The sequence below is a fragment of the Thalassophryne amazonica genome, chromosome 3, assembly GCF_902500255.1.
Source record: "Thalassophryne amazonica chromosome 3, fThaAma1.1, whole genome shotgun sequence".
Taxonomy (NCBI): domain Eukaryota; kingdom Metazoa; phylum Chordata; class Actinopteri; order Batrachoidiformes; family Batrachoididae; genus Thalassophryne; species Thalassophryne amazonica.
Window position 1 is genome coordinate 94,147,553 of NC_047105.1, and position 17,717 is coordinate 94,165,269.

A 17,717-nucleotide genomic window follows, 5' to 3' on the forward strand; every position below is an offset into this window, starting at 1 on the left:
ATTTGGGTGAGTAAAAGTAGTAGAGACCAAGAACGTCAGAAAAATGAATCACCGTCTCTTCCTCCAGCCGTAGTCAGAGACGGCGATTAATTTTTCTGATACGTGACTAGGAATTGAACCAAGGTCTACAGATAGGTGGACCGACTTCTATACCACTCATCTTCCTACTCATTAAATTAGCAAAGAATGAGCATAAATAAAGCTCATTCCTAGACATTCTCCCAATTTGCATTCTGAATCAACCCAACCTTCTCAGTAAGGTAGAAAAAGAAAAGTGATAAGAATAAGCAGCAATTTCTGAGTGATTATGAAAGCAATTAATTCAGAGGGACTGTTCATATTATACTCACCAGTTTTGGTGCTCCATTTTTGGTGCGGCTTGCTGGCTCAGGGGCAACAATGACATGTGATTTGTGTATGGTTGGGGGGCTCCCATTAGTTCGGTTGTTTTGAAGAGTGGGGATGGGTGCAGGGATGGCGCTGTACCTCACTGTTACCGATTCAGGTTCACTAGAATCCAAGAGCTTAGGAAAGGTGAGTGAGCGGATATTACAAGGCCGATCGTCTGTGTCAGCCCCCACTCTTCCAGGTTGCCCAACTCTCTCCATATCCACCAAGGCAACAAGCCCATTGGGTTTGTGAGCACACGCAGGTTTGACTGAGAAGCTGATGTGAGAGCTGGGAGGAGAGGGGCTGTTTCCACGTGAAGCAGAACCTAGCTCTGAAGACTCTGGCGGAGACACAGAAGGACGAAGTTGGGGCTGGCTCTGGAGGATGCTCCTGAGCTCCTCCTTATCATCTATAGTCTTAAGCTCCAGCTTATCAAAAGGGTCCTCTTCACGCTCAAAGTCAGCTAGGTTTAGGCTGTGCTGCTGAGGAATGCTAGGCTGGGTATTCCTGGGGCCAAGGCTTGGGGCAGGCAGTGGAGTAAGTATAGCGTTATGGCTCAGTCCTGCCAGAACAGGGTTCAGAGCTGGGGGTGGCAAATCTTGGTCTTCTGCTGCAGTTCGGGTTCTATTCCTTGAACTACCATCAACGTCATGGGACTTGGTGAAGCTCTCCGTGCTCTCTGCCTCCGGCTTGGCGGCTGCCATCTCTTGAGCTCTGGCCTCGGCTGCCCTGGCTTCAGCAAGTTCATTCCCCCAAAGCACACTACGCCTCTCCAGCAAAAAGTCATACTTTTGAGACCATGGTAAGAAGAATGCAAAAAAAGCAAATATGAAGACAGAGATTACTTATAATACACATATCTCGCACACAAAAAAAATGTAATTGCACTGCAACACTAGGAAAACAAAAGCTTGCACACAGTTAACCAGAATATGGCAAATAAGAGATCAATGTGATATTTCAACACTGATATTATCTCCAGCTGTTCAAAGCAACTCTGCCATCACATGCTAATAACTAATGACACAAAAATGTCACTCATTTCCAGTTAGTGCTGCACAACATTGAAGTAAAAAAATAAATAAAAAAAATAACTTGAATAACTCTGTATTTGGAAAGAATTACTAATTTGAAAATAATTTTTCTAGGCAAATACACTGAAGATTAAACTTATATGCACTAAAAAATAAAGTTGAAAAACTGCAAGGAACTCTAACCAATTACTTTTTTTTTTTTTTGGTCAACATCATCCTTTCTGCACCTGAACTAATTCCATAAAACTGATGTTGGTTTTGTTTTTGCAGCACAGTTCTACCCCAAGCTAAATCCGTCACATGGAGCTTCTTTTATAATCAAATGCAACACAATGAAAACATATGGTTTCCTTTGTTGTGATATTTCACAATAAAGTCCTAAATATATGGACATGTTACAGGACTCTCCTTCACTACAAAATAATACTAGTGAGCACAGACAAGCACAACTTTCAAAGTGCGATTAACTTGGCATGCAACATCTGTATATAAAAAACAAAAAAAAAAACTTAAATTGGAATAAATTACATTGGTATATCAGAACAAACCTCTTAAATTAATACAGTTATAAATAAATAAATAAAAACAAAAAAATAAAAGTTGTGGGGTAATGTTTGTTTAAATTTGCCTTGGCATTGTCCCAGAATGTGACATTTGCACTTCAAAATGGGAACAGATTTTATGTTGCTTCATGCCAAGGGTCAAATAATATGGCTTTTTCATAGCTTGATACAGACTAATGTAGGAGACCGATGACAGATATTTAAAAACAGATATTTTCCTGCAGTTTAAAACAAAACAAACTCTCACAAGGTATCAAGAATTTGAATAACGCAAACCTTTAACACAAAACTTCCTGAAAATGCCTTACAGCACGTCTAATTCACAGAAACTTTCTATATGACCATCACACAAAAAGTGCAAGGAGCTATAAGCAGTAGGGCTGCAACAAACGATTATTTGGATCATCGATTAATCTGACGGGGTTTCGACACGATTAATCGGATTAGCGTGGAATTTTTTAAAAATGTGCCAGGAAACAATTTTTCTCTCCTTCCATCACGTTATTTAACAACAGAACATTATTTGAAAACTTAAAATACTTGAAAATCAACAAATTGTCAAATGTCCCTTGGCTGTTGAAATATAAAATAATAAAGAAACAACATTGAAGCATATAAATGTTATAAAATATATGGTGATAAAAGAGGTATTTTTATTGCTGTAAATGAGCAATTAGCATAACCAGTTAACCATAAAACCTAAATCAATCTCTCCCCCCCCCCCCCTCCCCCCTTTGGAAACATGAAGGCTTTCAACTGTAAAATACAGCCTATAAATGAATTTCTGGAGCTCGTTTTATGTGAAGACTGACGGCGTTTTTTTTTCCGCTGCAGCACTGCTCGGCTCTCTGTCTGCGGGGGAGCAGCCAGTTGTGCGAGAAGAATTTGAATGTTTTAAACCAAAAAAAAAAAAAAAAATGCCACTTGTCCAGTCGGACAACGATTTAGAGCTATTACTTGTCTGATGACATTTTATACTTGTCCTGGACAATCGGACAAGCATTAATGTCGATGGTTGGACTTTGACAACATTAATAAAAAACTGTCGGTGCTGTTACTGTTTTCTTTTTCTTTTTCTCTCACTCTCTGCCCCTCACCCTCACTGCTCTGGGAGACGCGCAGACAGCCTGAGCCTGACTAGCTTCATATCACTGCCTGACTTGTCATACTGAGACGTTACGACTGCTTAAACAAAAATAAAGATTTGTTAACTTGCCCAGACACTGAGCTCTCCCCTTCCTCGTTGATGACTCCGACATGCTTTCGTTTGAGATGCATCATTACCGTCGTACTCCCGTGCCATGCGAGGTCCGACTTGCAAATGTTGCAGTTAACAAACGTCTTTGAGTTAACGTGAAGTGCTCCCACACTTTTGAAGTCTTGACTTTCTTCTGTCTACTTGCTTCTGCCATATTCTAAGTGTGTAGTAGTTCTACAAAACAGCGTCTGATCTGCTCTGTGCACTGGTCGCTTCTGGCGCCATAATCGCTCGACACAACGCATCGATGACGCAATGTGTTGCCAACGCCTGTCGTAATCGAATTTTATCGATTCGTTGTTGCAGCCCTAATAAGCAGCATTATTATGAAGCTGAACAAATGAACAAACAAATAAATAACAGCTTTCAGCATTGACAGGCTGAACTCGTGACATCTAACAAATCAGGTGCTGACAAAGTTTCATTTCTACTGAAATCCAAGCACTGTAATGTAGGTTTATTTTTCTAACATGCTGCAAAATTATAGCTCACTTTAATGAAGGAAACATTTATCTGGGGAGAAATCTGTAACAAGTATTTTACTTTCCTTTTAACGCCATCTACAGGAGGAAGCACATATGTGTATGCATGAGGTTTGGACAGCACCTTTGATCTTGTGTGATGAGATTTCAGTTCAACTCAATTTGATTTGTATAGTAGGGCTGCAACAACGAATCAATAAAATTGATCAAATTCAATTACGACAGGCGTTGGCCTATTTTTTCACCATATATTTTATAACATTTATATGCTTCAATGTTGTTTTATGGCAACTCAGCCCTTTGATAAAGCAATGCCATTTGAAATAATTATTTTTCTTTCTTTATTATAAACTGTTTTATTCTTTATTATTTTATATTTCAACAGCCAAGGGACATTTGACAAGTTGTTGATTTTTAAGTATTTTAAGTTTTCAAATAATGTTCTGTTGTTAAATAAAGTGATGGAAGGAGAGAAAAATTGTTTCCCTGGCACATTTTTAAAAAATTCCACGCTAATCCGATTAATCGCGTCGAAACCCCATCAGATTAATCGATGATCCAAATAATCGTTTGTTGCAGCCCTATTGTATAGCACTAAATCACAACAACACTGCCTTAAGGCCTTTCACGCTGTTGAGGTCAAACCTTACCAACCCTCCTGAGCAAGCACACAACAGTGGTAAGGAAAACTCCCTCTGGAGTTTCTGTGGAAGAAACCTCAAGCAGACCAGACCCGGTGTGTGTGTGTGTGTGAGACCCATTGCTAGGGTCATGCTAACAGTCACAAGGTCTTAACAAAAGATGAGAAAGCGCTGTGCGCATTCCTAGGTAGTGTATGCTAACACCCCTAAGAGCTCTTGTAAATCACTTCAGAGGTTATCTAAGTGTTTATTTCTTGCTAATGTTTCGAAAATATATGAGAGACAGATTTATACAGAAATAAGCTGTTTGGGGGGCTTTTTCCACCACCTTGTTTTATTTTGCTTGAGCAAGCAGCCAGCTAATGTCAAGCTGTCTTTCTTTACTCTCACTGGATGTCCCTATGATTGCTACCAAATGTAGTTCATGGCCGCCTCTTCCTTAGACTATTTTCACTTCAGGGAAATTAATTACTTTTCCCAGACAGAGCGAATTTTGATCATATTGGCAATGTCATACTGTGAACCACTTATATTTCAGAAGAAAAAGGTAAGTTTTCATGATGGATGAAAGATAAATCACTGGGAAGTAGCTGCATCAGCCAAAGAAGCACATTTTAAAATGAAAGTCTCTGTAAATGAAAATATCTTATTTGCAAATTGGAATTATAAATAACTGATAGCAATAACCGCAAAAATGTTGAATATCATATACCGTATTTTCCGGAGTTTAAGTCGCACCTGTCAAAAAATGCTTCTTGAAGAGGAAAAAACCCCCCAAAAAAAACAAGTCACACTGGAGTATAAAGGCACCTTGACATTTGCACAAATTTGATTCCTGCATTCATTGTGCCAACGCATCCCGCTTGACACCTCTCCATGTAAAATAAAGCCTGTACCATAAAATAAAGCCTATGCCATATAATTTCGTAGCTGATTGCACATTTGGTTTCAAAAGATGGCTAATGAAACCATTCTCTCATCACTCCCAGAATCACAGAGAAATAATCTACAGCTGCAATTTGTCACGTGTGAATCATGCGGTGGCGAACGCATTTCGAATATTGTCTCAAAGGGCATTATTTATAATATGTATTTTAATGGATTGGTAAAACAGTTGCATTTTCATTCCTTCTTTTGACTTAGATAATGTATCTGTAAAATTATGTTTATCATCGATATAACATCTCTTCATAATCTAAATTCAGGTTCAGATGCCCTGTGCACAATGACATGCAGTGACACACTGTTTGCAAATAGGTTGCGCAATGTTCACGACTAGTTCATGAAAGTGGCACAAAATTAATGTGTGCCAGAAATTTTGAACATTTCAAAATTTTCTTTGCGCACTGGCATACAGCCACACACCGTTTACAACAGTTTAGGACGAGTTTACTCATTGGCACTCAAGACTGCGCGCCAGTGTGGGGATCAAATTTGTGCAAGTGTCAAGGTGGCTTAAGTTGCACTGTTTTCTGTGTTATAAGCTCTTTAATTTGGGATTTTTGCTATTGTAGTGTATATTTTATTACTGCCATTTCTTTTTTATTGGACTTTTTTTGGTTTAGTGCTTTGCTTCCTGAAAAAGTTCTACATAAACAGTCACTATAATTAGTATTATTAAGAACAAACATGAATTTTCAGTATAGAAGTCGCAGGGCCTCTCAAAGTACTAAAAAAAAAAAAAAAAAAAGGTAATTGGCAGGGAGTCAGCACGTACTGCATGCAACATTCAGACCCAGAAGTTACTTAAAATGATGCCCAGGTCATTCCACTTGTGATAGTGGCAATATGTGTTGTACATTGTAGTTCCTAGGGTTTGTAAGAGTAGAATGGGAGGCAGAGCCTTCAGCTTTCAGGCTCCTCTCCTGTGGAACCAGCTCCCAATTCAGATCAGGGAGACAGACACCCTCTCTACTTTTAAGATTAGGCTTAAAACTTTCCTTTTTGCTAAAGCTTATAGTTAGGGCTGGATCAGGTGACCTTGAACCATCCCTTAGTTATGCTGCTATAGACGTAGACTGCTGGGGGGTTCCCATGATGCACTGTTTCTTTCTCTTTTTGCTCTGTATGCACCACTCTGCATTTAATCATTAGTGATCGATCTCTGCTCCCCTCCACAGCATGTCTTTTTCCTGGTTCTCTCCCTCAGCCCCAACCAGTCCCAGCAGAAGACTGCCCCTCCCTGAGCCTGGTTCTGCTGGAGGTTTCTTCCTGTTAAAAGGGAGTTTTTCCTTCCCACTGTAGCCAAGCGCTTGTTCACAGGGGGTCGTTTTGACCGTTGGGGTTTTACATAATTATTGTATGGCCTTGCCTTACAATATAAAGCGCCTTGGGGCAACTGTTTGTTGTGATTTGGCGCTATATAAAACAATTGATTGATTGATTGACATTTTAAACCCCCAGACCTACAAGCATACAAGTCCATCATGCCACAACTAAAGCCAGTAAAACAAATAATACATTTTTATCTGTCCTCTGACTCACTAACCTGGGTGTCAGCCAGCAGAGAGTCACAGTGTGGCAGACAAAAGCCGACAGGCAGCCCCACCTTGGCCGGGCAGCGGAACCTTTCATTTATCTTGAAGGGAACATCATCAAGGTAACTGATGGGTCCTGTATTTGTGGAAGAAGTTGGGGGGGCAGAGCAAGTAGACTTTAGTACAACAGAGCCTTTGTTAGTAAACTTTTTTAATAAATGGACACAAAAATTTAAAAGTTCAGAGTCAAATCATTTTCACCCAAATAAACAGTGATGTGAGCGGCCTTTGGAGAAAAAAGAAAACCTTGAAAATTTTGTTCATAACCTCACAAGGGCCAGAGGGTCAAATATCCTAGAGGGGGGTCTGCGGGACCTCCCCCAGAATTTTATTATTATTATTTTTTATAAAATATTATGTCATTTGGTGCTATTCATTAATGAGAAATTAGATATTTCTCAGTCCCAATTTCTTGCTCATCTTAGTCATAAAAAGCATATTTTCCCCATATCGGCAAGATGATGGGCCTATAATCAGGGCTGTGAAATGACAATTGTGAAATCTGAGGAAAATTTGCAGGGGGTCGGGGGGGGTGGGGGTAATAGCTCCCCAGGAGCCGGGGTCTCGGGCCCTGTGGGGCCCCAGAATTTAATTTTTATCTAATGATACTTTTTCAGCATCTCCTGGAAGAATAAATCTCAAAATTTGTGGATATTTAAATGATCCTACATTCAACCTTTTATTTGACCTGTCAATGATGATGTTGAAATAACAGAATATTATATGGAAGTAGGACCTGGAATGATTTTCCGTTTAATTGTAAACCAAATTATGCATTAACTCAGAACAATTAAACGACATTAAATTTATGAAGACTGAAAAGACTGTTACAGCATTTCAAAAACCACAGCTAAAGCTTGTATAGTATTTGGAAAATCATGGTAAAATATCAATAACATACCTTATAGTAAAAAAAGTCACATATATTCTTGTGTAAATTCATGCAGCCTAAATCCATTCAAAGCCACAATGTCTTTTTTACAATGAAAGAAAGTCTAGATTAGTGAAAAAGTCACATAATCTTGTCTGAAATCCTGTGTAAACAGCAGAATGTTTATTTTCCAGGGAGAGAAAAATTCTTACTGTTTTGCTGAGAGCACAGTTCACTTTTCCTGTTTCTTTTATCTTTCAGGTGTGTTGATGAAGCCAGTGACAATTCCACGGATTCTTGTCCTTTTAAGACTTTTTCAAACATTCTTTCTCGCCATCTTCTCTCTGTGCGACGTCGGTCCCTGGCACAGACATGCTGCACAAATCTTTTAAAACATGAAAGCTCTAAAAGTTTGGAATGTCCCCATGCTAAGTTTAGCTTAAGCGTCGCACAGAAGCCACACAGCGTCGCCACAGCAACCGACCAGTCCTGCTTTATGACAACTGTCGTAACAGCTACGCTTTGAGTGGCATGTTTCCTCCGCGAAACTCTGCAGATCTGAGGAAACTGATTTGTATCTGTAACACACTGATCAGTGTCCGTGGACTTATAAAACTTACACGATGTCGTAAAAAAAAGAGAACACTTTGCGATAAGCATTTTAAAAACTCAGTGATGTTCACGATTAAAGAGTACAACACTAACACCCCACCCTCCCTCCCCATTATGAAATCCGCGAAATCCCGGGGATCTGCGGAGTTTTCACAGCCCTGTATAATACATAGTCTGCTGCATGGATTAGAATATCTAACATTACTTCATAAAACCACATATTTGCATTGGATTGTTACTGTTCTATCTCTACACCAATCCAAACATTTGACTAGAGCAAACTGTGCTTTTGTAACACAACTGAAAGTGTCTTAACATGAATAAAAATAAAATTTGACACAAATAAATCTGCAGCTACCATTCATTAACAGTCACCAAAATACATTTTAGTTCTCAACAACACTGATTCTGTTTTAAATGTTATTCTTATTCACTTATACAAATGGGAAAGGTAATAGCAGATTCTTCCTCCTAGTGCTGACATAAGCATTTCTGGGGTACTTATGATTTACGTGTAGTGCAAGATGACGCATAAAGGTTTTTCATATCAATATTTGACTTCTACGAGCGTGTTAAAAATGAATCAATTTTAATATATTTCCTGCTCATGTAACATAAGAAGCCATAAAATGCATATTTTGAATGCTAGGTCAAAACATAAACATACATCAAGTTAGCATGTTAGACAGTTGAAGTAAATACATCCCAAAGATAGATTTTGATCATCTATCTTTGGGATGTCCATAACTTGTATCACATCAACTGACAATGAATTCATGGAAAATGTTGCCAGTGCCGTCAACAATACAATATAATCATATGAAATACTTACCGGGGGTGTTAGTTTTTCCTATATGCAATAATTAAAAAACTGAAATAATGGTATTTTTGTCCTTCTCCTCTAACAAGGTCCACTTGAAGTTATTGTTAATGGAACTTTCACAATTTAAATTGTCTTCCTGCTGCAAAACAATGTTTCCACTCATGATTTGCGTTATAGTTTCAACGCAGCATGGTTGCTTTCAGAATACCATGGACTTTGTGGTAAAATCTGTATTGACGTTTCTCATTGGCTGCTGCCTGTACAATCGGTGGCTCTTCATAAATGGGAGTAAATGGGACATTTATTTTTCAGTCTCTGATGTTTGGGATGAAGATATGAAAATGTGAGAGTTCATATCAACTAGGGTGTCTCATCAGAGGCGTTTCCAATCGATTTTACAAAAACATATTGTTCTGGCAAATACGCACCTGATTCTGGCTGCTCCAGAAAAACAAAAACAAAAAACCCAACAACAATAAATGGACATTTGTGCCACAGATGAGAAAGAGGGGTTGAAAAACAAACAAATGACTCAGTGAATTCCTGGAAGACATCACTGAATAAAAGAGGAACTCACCGTTGTTGTGTGCATCTGATCCAGATTTCCTCGCAGCCATTTAGAGACGCTGAAAACAGACAGATTATTTATAAGTACTTGGCCTTAAAGACAATCAGTAGTGGCAATTGTGGAATTTTGTGTGTGATAATGTAAGCAGGAGATGAGACCGGCGTTTTGACACAACCCAGAATAGCCAATTTTGTCCAAAAGGAGCTTCACAAGAAGGGACTTTGTGTGCTCACAATCCCAAAACAGAACAACAGGTGGCATAGAGGTGGGAGCTGCAGCACGTGGACTGTTCTTCCCACTGCCTCACCACAGAATTCTGATTGGTATATTTAAACCAATGTGCATGCACTTAATTGGGATTTATAAAAGATACACACAGACAATAGGTCATTCATTCAATCATTTTCAACTGCTTATCTGGGTCCGGGTCACGGTGGCGGCAAAGCAAACAGCTCATCCCACTGTTCCCTACTGTACCCTATCCTTCTATCCGCAATCTTATTCTTTCAGTCATTACCCAAAACTCATGACCATAGGTTAGGATAACAGCATAAATCGACTGGTAAATTGAGAGCCAGGACTTCTGGTTCGACTCTTCTGGTCTTCACCACGACGGTCCGGTACAGTGTCCATAAGATTTCAGATGTTGTCCCAATCCGTCTAGTGATCTCATGCTGCAACTTACCCTCACTTGTGAACAAGACCCCGAGATACTTAAACAGTACCCATCTGCTGATTCCAGAGACCTCTGTGCTAACCCAAGACGAAAGGCCTCCTTCTCCAGCCTGACAGCTTCCCTTAGCGCTGAAGTCCACCAGTGGGCTCTTGGGGTTGCCACCATGACAAGCACAGACAACCTGCTGGCCACAGCTCAAAGCAGCCACTTCAGCAACATGGACCACTCTGCTTCCATGCGCCCAACTTTCCTCTGGATGTGGGAGAAGGTTTTTTGGAAGTGTGAGTTGAAGGCCATCCAGACAGGCTCTTCCACCAAATTTTCCCAGAAAACACTCACCACACATTTAGGTCTTTGAGGTCAGCTAGATGGCTTACCACATCATCTGAGCCTACTCATCACCAGGTAGTGATCAGTTAACAGCTTTGCCCCTCTCTTGACCCGAGTGCCCAAGACACATGGTCACAGGTCTGATGACACAAATGCGATCATCGTCCTTTGACAAAGGGTGTTCTGGTATCACACGTACTTATGAACACCCTTGCGCTTGAACAAAGTTTGTTATGGACAATCCATGACCAGCGTAGAAGTCCAATAACAAAACACCAATCTGATTCAGCTCAGGGGGCCCATTTCTCCTGATCACTACCCTCCAAATTTCTCCATTGTTCCACACGTGAGCATTGAAGTCCCTCAGTAGAACTATGGAGTCCAGCAGGAACCTTTTCCAGGATCCCATTGAGAGTTTCCAAGAAGGCTGGATACTATGAACTGCTGTTTGGTGCATATGCACAAACAACAGTGCCTATGCACAAACAACAGCTGAGCCCGATTGAGTCCCATGATGGTAGACTCGCTCCCCCCACCCCCACCCCGCAATCCAGGTCTGGCACTAGGAGGCGACCCCGGTCTCCCTAATCCAGGCAAGGTGACTCCATCCCCAACTGTGTCAATCATAAAGGGTCATGAAGATTGCCCTTTGTCTGTCTCCTCACCTGGGACCAGTTTGCCAAGGATGGCCCTACCAGGAGCTAAGGCTCCAGACAACACAGGTCCCAGCAGGATCATTAGTGCAAACCCCTCCACCACAATAAGGTTGCGATTTAACAGCCATACCAGGTGCTGCAACCTGATGGAAGACATCCAGCACAGAAACTGTGATCAGATGGAGCAACTGTGGCACAAACTGCTGGTGTGACAAAGTGACATTTTCTTCAGCCAGAACAAGGAATTAGAGTATTTCAGACACTGTTTTCCAAAATCAGACTTTGTGGATACAGTTTCAGACTTTAAAGATGAATCTCACTGAAATGAACAGGTAAGACTTTATATTTACTACGTGTGTATGGTGTTAATATTTAATAATATTTATTTTAAAAATAGCTGATATTTTCAGTCCCTCACAGGTGCTGTGGGTCATTTTTCAGATTTGTTATGTATGTACCTCTTCAAAAAAAAAAACAAAAAAAAAAACATAAATAAAAATGCCAGGACTTCTGGTTCGACTCTTCTGGTCTTCACCACGACGGTCCGGTACAGTGTCCATAAGATTTCAGATGTTGTCCCAATCCGTCTAGTGATCTCATGCTGCAACTTACCCTCACTTGTGAACAAGACCCCGAGATACTTAAACGGTACCCATCTGCTGATTCCAGAGACCTCTGTGCTAACCCAAGACGAAAGGCCTCCTTCTCCAGCCTGACAGCTTCCCTTAGCGCTGAAGTCCACCAGTGGGCTCTTGGGGTTGCCACCATGACAAGCACAGACAACCTGCTGGCCACAGCTCAAAGCAGCCACTTCAGCAACATGGACCACTCTGCTTCCATGCGCCCAACTTTCCTCTGGATGTGGGAGAAGGTTTTTTGGAAGTGTGAGTTGAAGGCCATCCAGACAGGCTCTTCCACCAAATTTTCCCAGAAAACACTCACCACACATTTAGGTCTTTGAGGTCAGCTAGATGGCTTACCACATCATCTGAGTCTACTCATCACCAGGTAGTGATCAGTTAACAGCTTTGCCCCTCTCTTGACCCGAGTGCCCAAGACACATGGTCACAGGTCTGATGACACAAATGCGATCATCGTCCTTTGACAAAGGGTGTTCTGGTATCACACGTACTTATGAACACCCTTGTGCTTGAACAAAGTTTGTTATGGACAATCCATGACCAGCGTAGAAGTCCAATAACAAAACACCAATCTGATTCAGCTCAGGGGGCCCATTTCTCCTGATCACTACCCTCCAAATTTCTCCATTGTTCCACACGTGAGCATTGAAGTCCCTCAGTAGAACTATGGAGTCCAGCAGGAACCTTTTCCAGGATCCCATTGAGAGTTTCCAAGAAGGCTGGATACTATGAACTGCTGTTTGGTGCATATGCACAAACAACAGTGCCTATGCACAAACAACAGTGCCTATGCACAAACAACAGTGCATATGCACAAACAACAGCTGAGCCCGATTGAGTCCCATGATGGTAGACTCGCCCCCCCACCCCCACCCCGCAATCCAGGTCTGGCACTAGGAGGCGACCCCGGTCTCCCTAATCCAGGCAAGGTGACTCCATCCCCAACTGTGTCAATCATAAAGGGTCATGAAGATTGCCCTTTGTCTGTCTCCTCACCTGGGACCAGTTTGCCAAGGATGGCCCTACCAGGAGCTAAGGCTCCAGACAACACAGGTCCCAGCAGGATCATTAGTGCAAACCCCTCCACCACAATAAGGTTGCGATTTAACAGCCATACCAGGTGCTGCAACCTGATGGAAGACATCCAGCACAGAAACTGTGATCAGATGGAGCAACTGTGGCACAAACTGCTGGTGTGACAAAGTGACATTTTCTTCAGCCAGAACAAGGAATTAGAGTATTTCAGACACTGTTTTCCAAAATCAGACTTTGTGGATACAGTTTCAGACTTTAAAGATGAATCTCACTGAAATGAACAGGTAAGACTTTATATTTACTACGTGTGTATGGTGTTAATATTTAATAATATTTATTTTAAAAATAGCTGATATTTTCAGTCCCTCACAGGTGCTGTGGGTCATTTTTCAGATTTGTTATGTATGTACCTCTTCAAAAAAAAAAAAAAAAAAAAAAAAATCATAAATAAAAATGCTCCACACTAGGAAAAAAATGAAAATAAAAAAAACATCCAAAAACAGCTCCACATCCGCTGTGTTTACAATTGATTTGGGTTTGAATCAGCTGGTCCCATTCCCCCAATGACATCACAACCATATGGGCACGGCTAAGCGTTGAAATAGCGTGCAGCCTTCAGGCAGCTGTTGTTTATCCTTCACCCGGGCACTTGTCGACTTTTATTGTTCAGGAAACGGATTGCATTTATATAGGGCTTTTCCATTTACATCAGACCCTCAAAGCGCTTTACAATAATGCCTCACATTCACCCATTCACACAAACACACTCACACACAGATGTAAGGGTGCTGCCATGCAAGGCGCTCACCAGGAGCAACTTGCCCAAGGGCCTTTAGTGATTTTTCGGTCAGGCTGGGGTTTGAACCAAGGATCCTCTGGTCTCAAGCCCAATGCTTAAGCACTAGATCTTCACTTCCCATACGATTTTTAAAAAATATATATCATTTTATCATTTTTAGTAGTTATTTGTACCCATTTTTTGGTGTCACCTACTCTTTAAACACATCATAAAATGAGCACTTCTGCTTTCTAGAAAGCTTCCTTGAAAACATAAATTGAAAAATTATTCTGAATGAGCATTAACTTAACAGTCTAGGCATGGGCCGGTATGAGATTTGGACAGTATGGTAACCGTGGGCAAAAATACAGCGGTTTCACAGTATTATGTATAGCTTTAAAATGTGCTTTAATAATATTATGACTATTTGCATATGAAGCACGCGTGATTCAGGGGCACTAATTGACGCGATGTCTACCGCTACAAGCACTATACCACTGATAACTTTAGAGAAAATATCAAACTAATAGTCACTCTTTTAGACATGTAGCATCTGCCCTATGGGAAACATGACTTACTTGCTTAGGGAGAAACTTGGCTGAAGTAACATCCGGAAGTCCGGATGCTCAATACTTGGCCCAGCTTCACCAACAAAGTGCTTTGAATAGATGTATTTGTCCTTTTTGATATTTTGTGGGAGAAATTTGGTTGACCACAAGCATGACTTGAGACCACCGCTTGTACTTCTCAGTGGTTTCAAAGATGGGATAAAGTTTACTCCTTCCATGTAATCCTCTGCGGGTATCTTGAATCGCTCCACGTCCAACATAGGCCATATCTATGGTGCTTTCCTGTCACCGTTTTTGGTTTGAAGGGCTATTCCGCATAAAATAAAACGTAAAAGCCGACTTTGTCCTTTTAGACGGAGGGAAAAGTTCAGTGCAGGCTTCACCTCCTTCAGCCATGATGCAGAGCTAGCTAACGTTAGCTGCCTGTTTGTAAACAGAGAGAGGTGCACACCAGGGGGAAGGGCGGCAGCGGTCGCCTCCACTCTGCCTGTCAAGAATTCTCATAACCTGTTCATACCGTAGGGACGGTATAATGGAAAATTTTAGTGGATTTGATACCGTGGCTTTTTCATACCGCGGTATACCGTGAAACTGGTTATCAGCACATGTCTACTTAACACTATTCTAAAGCCAACGATGATATCTAGATCATAGTTGACTGATATCTAGATCATGGCTGATTGAACTTAAATAGAATGTACAAAAAACAAAAGTTATTTTAAAGATCGCAAGTCTTAGTGTTCCAAATTTAGTGTTCCAAATGTATTTCAAACTGCAACTTTGGCAATACTTTATCATTTCATTACATAATATGCCCATGAATGTTACATCAGCATTATGTCTGTGCTATTTCCAATCCATATGTACAGTGTTAACTTGGCAGAGGTATCAGCTTTGCTACATGAAAATTCAGTAAGGTATATCTTCTATAATATATTCCAATTCTAAAGTAGAACTCTACCAGTGGGTTTTTTTTGGCATCCCCAGTCACGTTAAGATGACCTAAAGTAATCACTGTTCTAAAGCCAACAATGATATCTGAGGTGGAAGCCTCAGCGTCGACACGTGTCCCAAGTAGGAATAGGACCTCCAATCCATTTACATTTGTGTGTGTATCAACATAAAACCTAACACCCCTGTCCCACCTTGACCAAATAGTGCCAGCGTATGCCAAGCATATTAAAAATGCTAGCATATGCTGGTGTATATCTAATACGTTATGGGTAAGGTTTGTATAAATGAAGAGCACGTCGAAGCATGACAATATAGGTCATAATACGCGAGTACCTCGAAAGATTTTGTGCATGCACAATATTTTCAACATATACCAGTGTATGTCTCATATGTTCCACATATACGGGACATAAGTTGTAGACAAGTTATGCGATTGTTGACAATTTTCTTGTAAGTTACTCATAAGTTGAAATACGTCCAGTGATTTTCTCAAAGCTGCAGTCTTCATGTGAACAGACTGTTTCAAATATAAAAAAAAAAAAACTCATGATCTAAGGTGTCTTCGGTGCTAGGTCTCTTCTGAAGATCAATGGGTACCACTGGAATGACCGTGTCAAACAAGCAGTTACTGAGGGAGACTAAGATGAGTATCACTAGTACTGTGTGGAAGCCTCAGTGTCGATATTTTGGTTATGTGATGTGATTCTCTGTGAATGATCCAGTGCATCAGTGTCTGGACACTGAGGACCCCAATAGCTGTAGCGGGCCACAAGGACATCTATGTTTCACCTGGCTGCAGGCAGATAGATATTATTTTAGAGATGGGAGAATGGACTGGTTGTCTGCCTGAGTGGTTGCCATCCAGGACCTAAGGCAGTTCCATGGTGTTGTAACAGTACATGCTCTCAGACTTGACTTGTGGCAAAAGCATGTTTTTGTTCAGAATCATATTTCCGATTATTTCTGACAGTCCATGTATATGTTGCGCCACTGAACGTGCTTCAAATAAACACAGCTACAGATGAATTTGATAAACAATCTGACTATACATCCCCCAAAGTTGCAACTTTTAAAAATGTCAGCTTTCAGTTAGCACCCGAGATACACAATGTAGAAAATAAACGATCAATCAACCGTATTAACTGAGGTGGAGCTTAGCTAACGCCTGGATATTGTCTCGTGATCAGTACAAATTTAACAAACGTTCGTGAATCACATTTCCAAACAGTCCTACACGAGTTTTAAATAGTTTTAAACAGGTAACAGTCGTCCTCTGGTAAGTTATTATAACAAGCTAAGTTACCACTGCGATAAACTAGCTAAACTGGTCCACCGTTACGACAAGGTGTTAGTTTACAGGCAGTCACACTACCGCTTGTTAAATTTTTCCTGTAACCTTTGGGGCAGTGAGGACACCGGCGTTAGTCGCTGACTCGAGGTGAAAAAACAAACTTATCGCCGACGCTAACACGTTAGCTTGATCAGTGGCCTGCTCAATGTGCTGCCACCGCCCCTGGAAGAAAACTAACACAAGAACAAAGGCTTCTGTTACCTGTGTCTGCTCCGTCCCGTTTTAAAAAAAAGGTAAAATATGTCCTATCGTACTGTCACGCTTAATTCAGCCAATTCTCCAAATGAGTTTTATTTATTCTGAAAGCTCTTTCCTGCTTCTTCGTGAGACGCCATCTTGGTTTGTCACGCTCTCTTACCACAGGTTCCGGTGAGACGTCACACACACATAAATGACGTCATAAGGTCACATTACCCCAGTCTTTGAAAGAGGAACAAATATTTTATATACAACCCACTGGCTATAGTGGGAGGTAGTGTGCTGCTTATTAAAACAGAAGACATTTAAGCTTGAAAGAGTTTCACCTCATGAGCACGTTGTTCTTTTTTGTGAAAAATAGTGCACATTGAGGCCTCATTTCTTTCTTTCCTTTGTTTATTTATTTTACCCGCCATCACTTTTACAATGAAAGGAGCCATCAGTCATGTTATACTTACAGTACTTTGAAGATCGAGTATGGGTCAGCAAATGTTTGATATTCAGGTTTAACTTTTCAGGTCTCTAAGAAATGAACTATTTTTGTGCTAGTTCCTTTCAATGAAAATGAAATGCTGCTGGCTACACCTTCTCTACTTTTGGAGAGTGGCCGTCTCCTCTCACAGAGAATGTGCAGGTGTGTCAAACAGAGCACAGACCATGAGTCTGTGCACACACCGGCTTCCAATGTGTGGTGTTGGGTGAAAACAGAAGAGCAACAAAAACAGTCCTTAATTGAAACTAAAAAGCAGT

General features: G+C 40.8%; 1 protein-coding gene across 2 annotated transcripts in view; it reads right to left on the bottom strand.

Annotated features, from left to right (window-relative positions):
• Window positions 1–17,133, bottom strand: part of ubap1 (ubiquitin associated protein 1) — a 29,854-nt gene extending 12,721 nt beyond the window's left edge. Inside the window, exons 1-4 of one of the 2 annotated variants that reach the window (XM_034167105.1) lie at window positions 16,971–17,133; window positions 9,793–9,837; window positions 6,857–6,982; window positions 351–1,178 (exon numbers count right to left, since the gene is read on the bottom strand). In XM_034167105.1, coding sequence (XP_034022996.1) covers window positions 351–1,178; window positions 6,857–6,982; window positions 9,793–9,828 — 990 coding nt within the window. In that variant the 5' untranslated portion in view covers window positions 9,829–9,837; window positions 16,971–17,133. Of the gene's footprint in view, window positions 1–350; window positions 1,179–6,856; window positions 6,983–9,788; window positions 9,838–16,970 lie in introns of both variants that reach the window. The other variant, XM_034167104.1, reaches the window with a different exon arrangement.
• Between the last annotated feature and the right edge of the window lie 584 nt (window positions 17,134–17,717).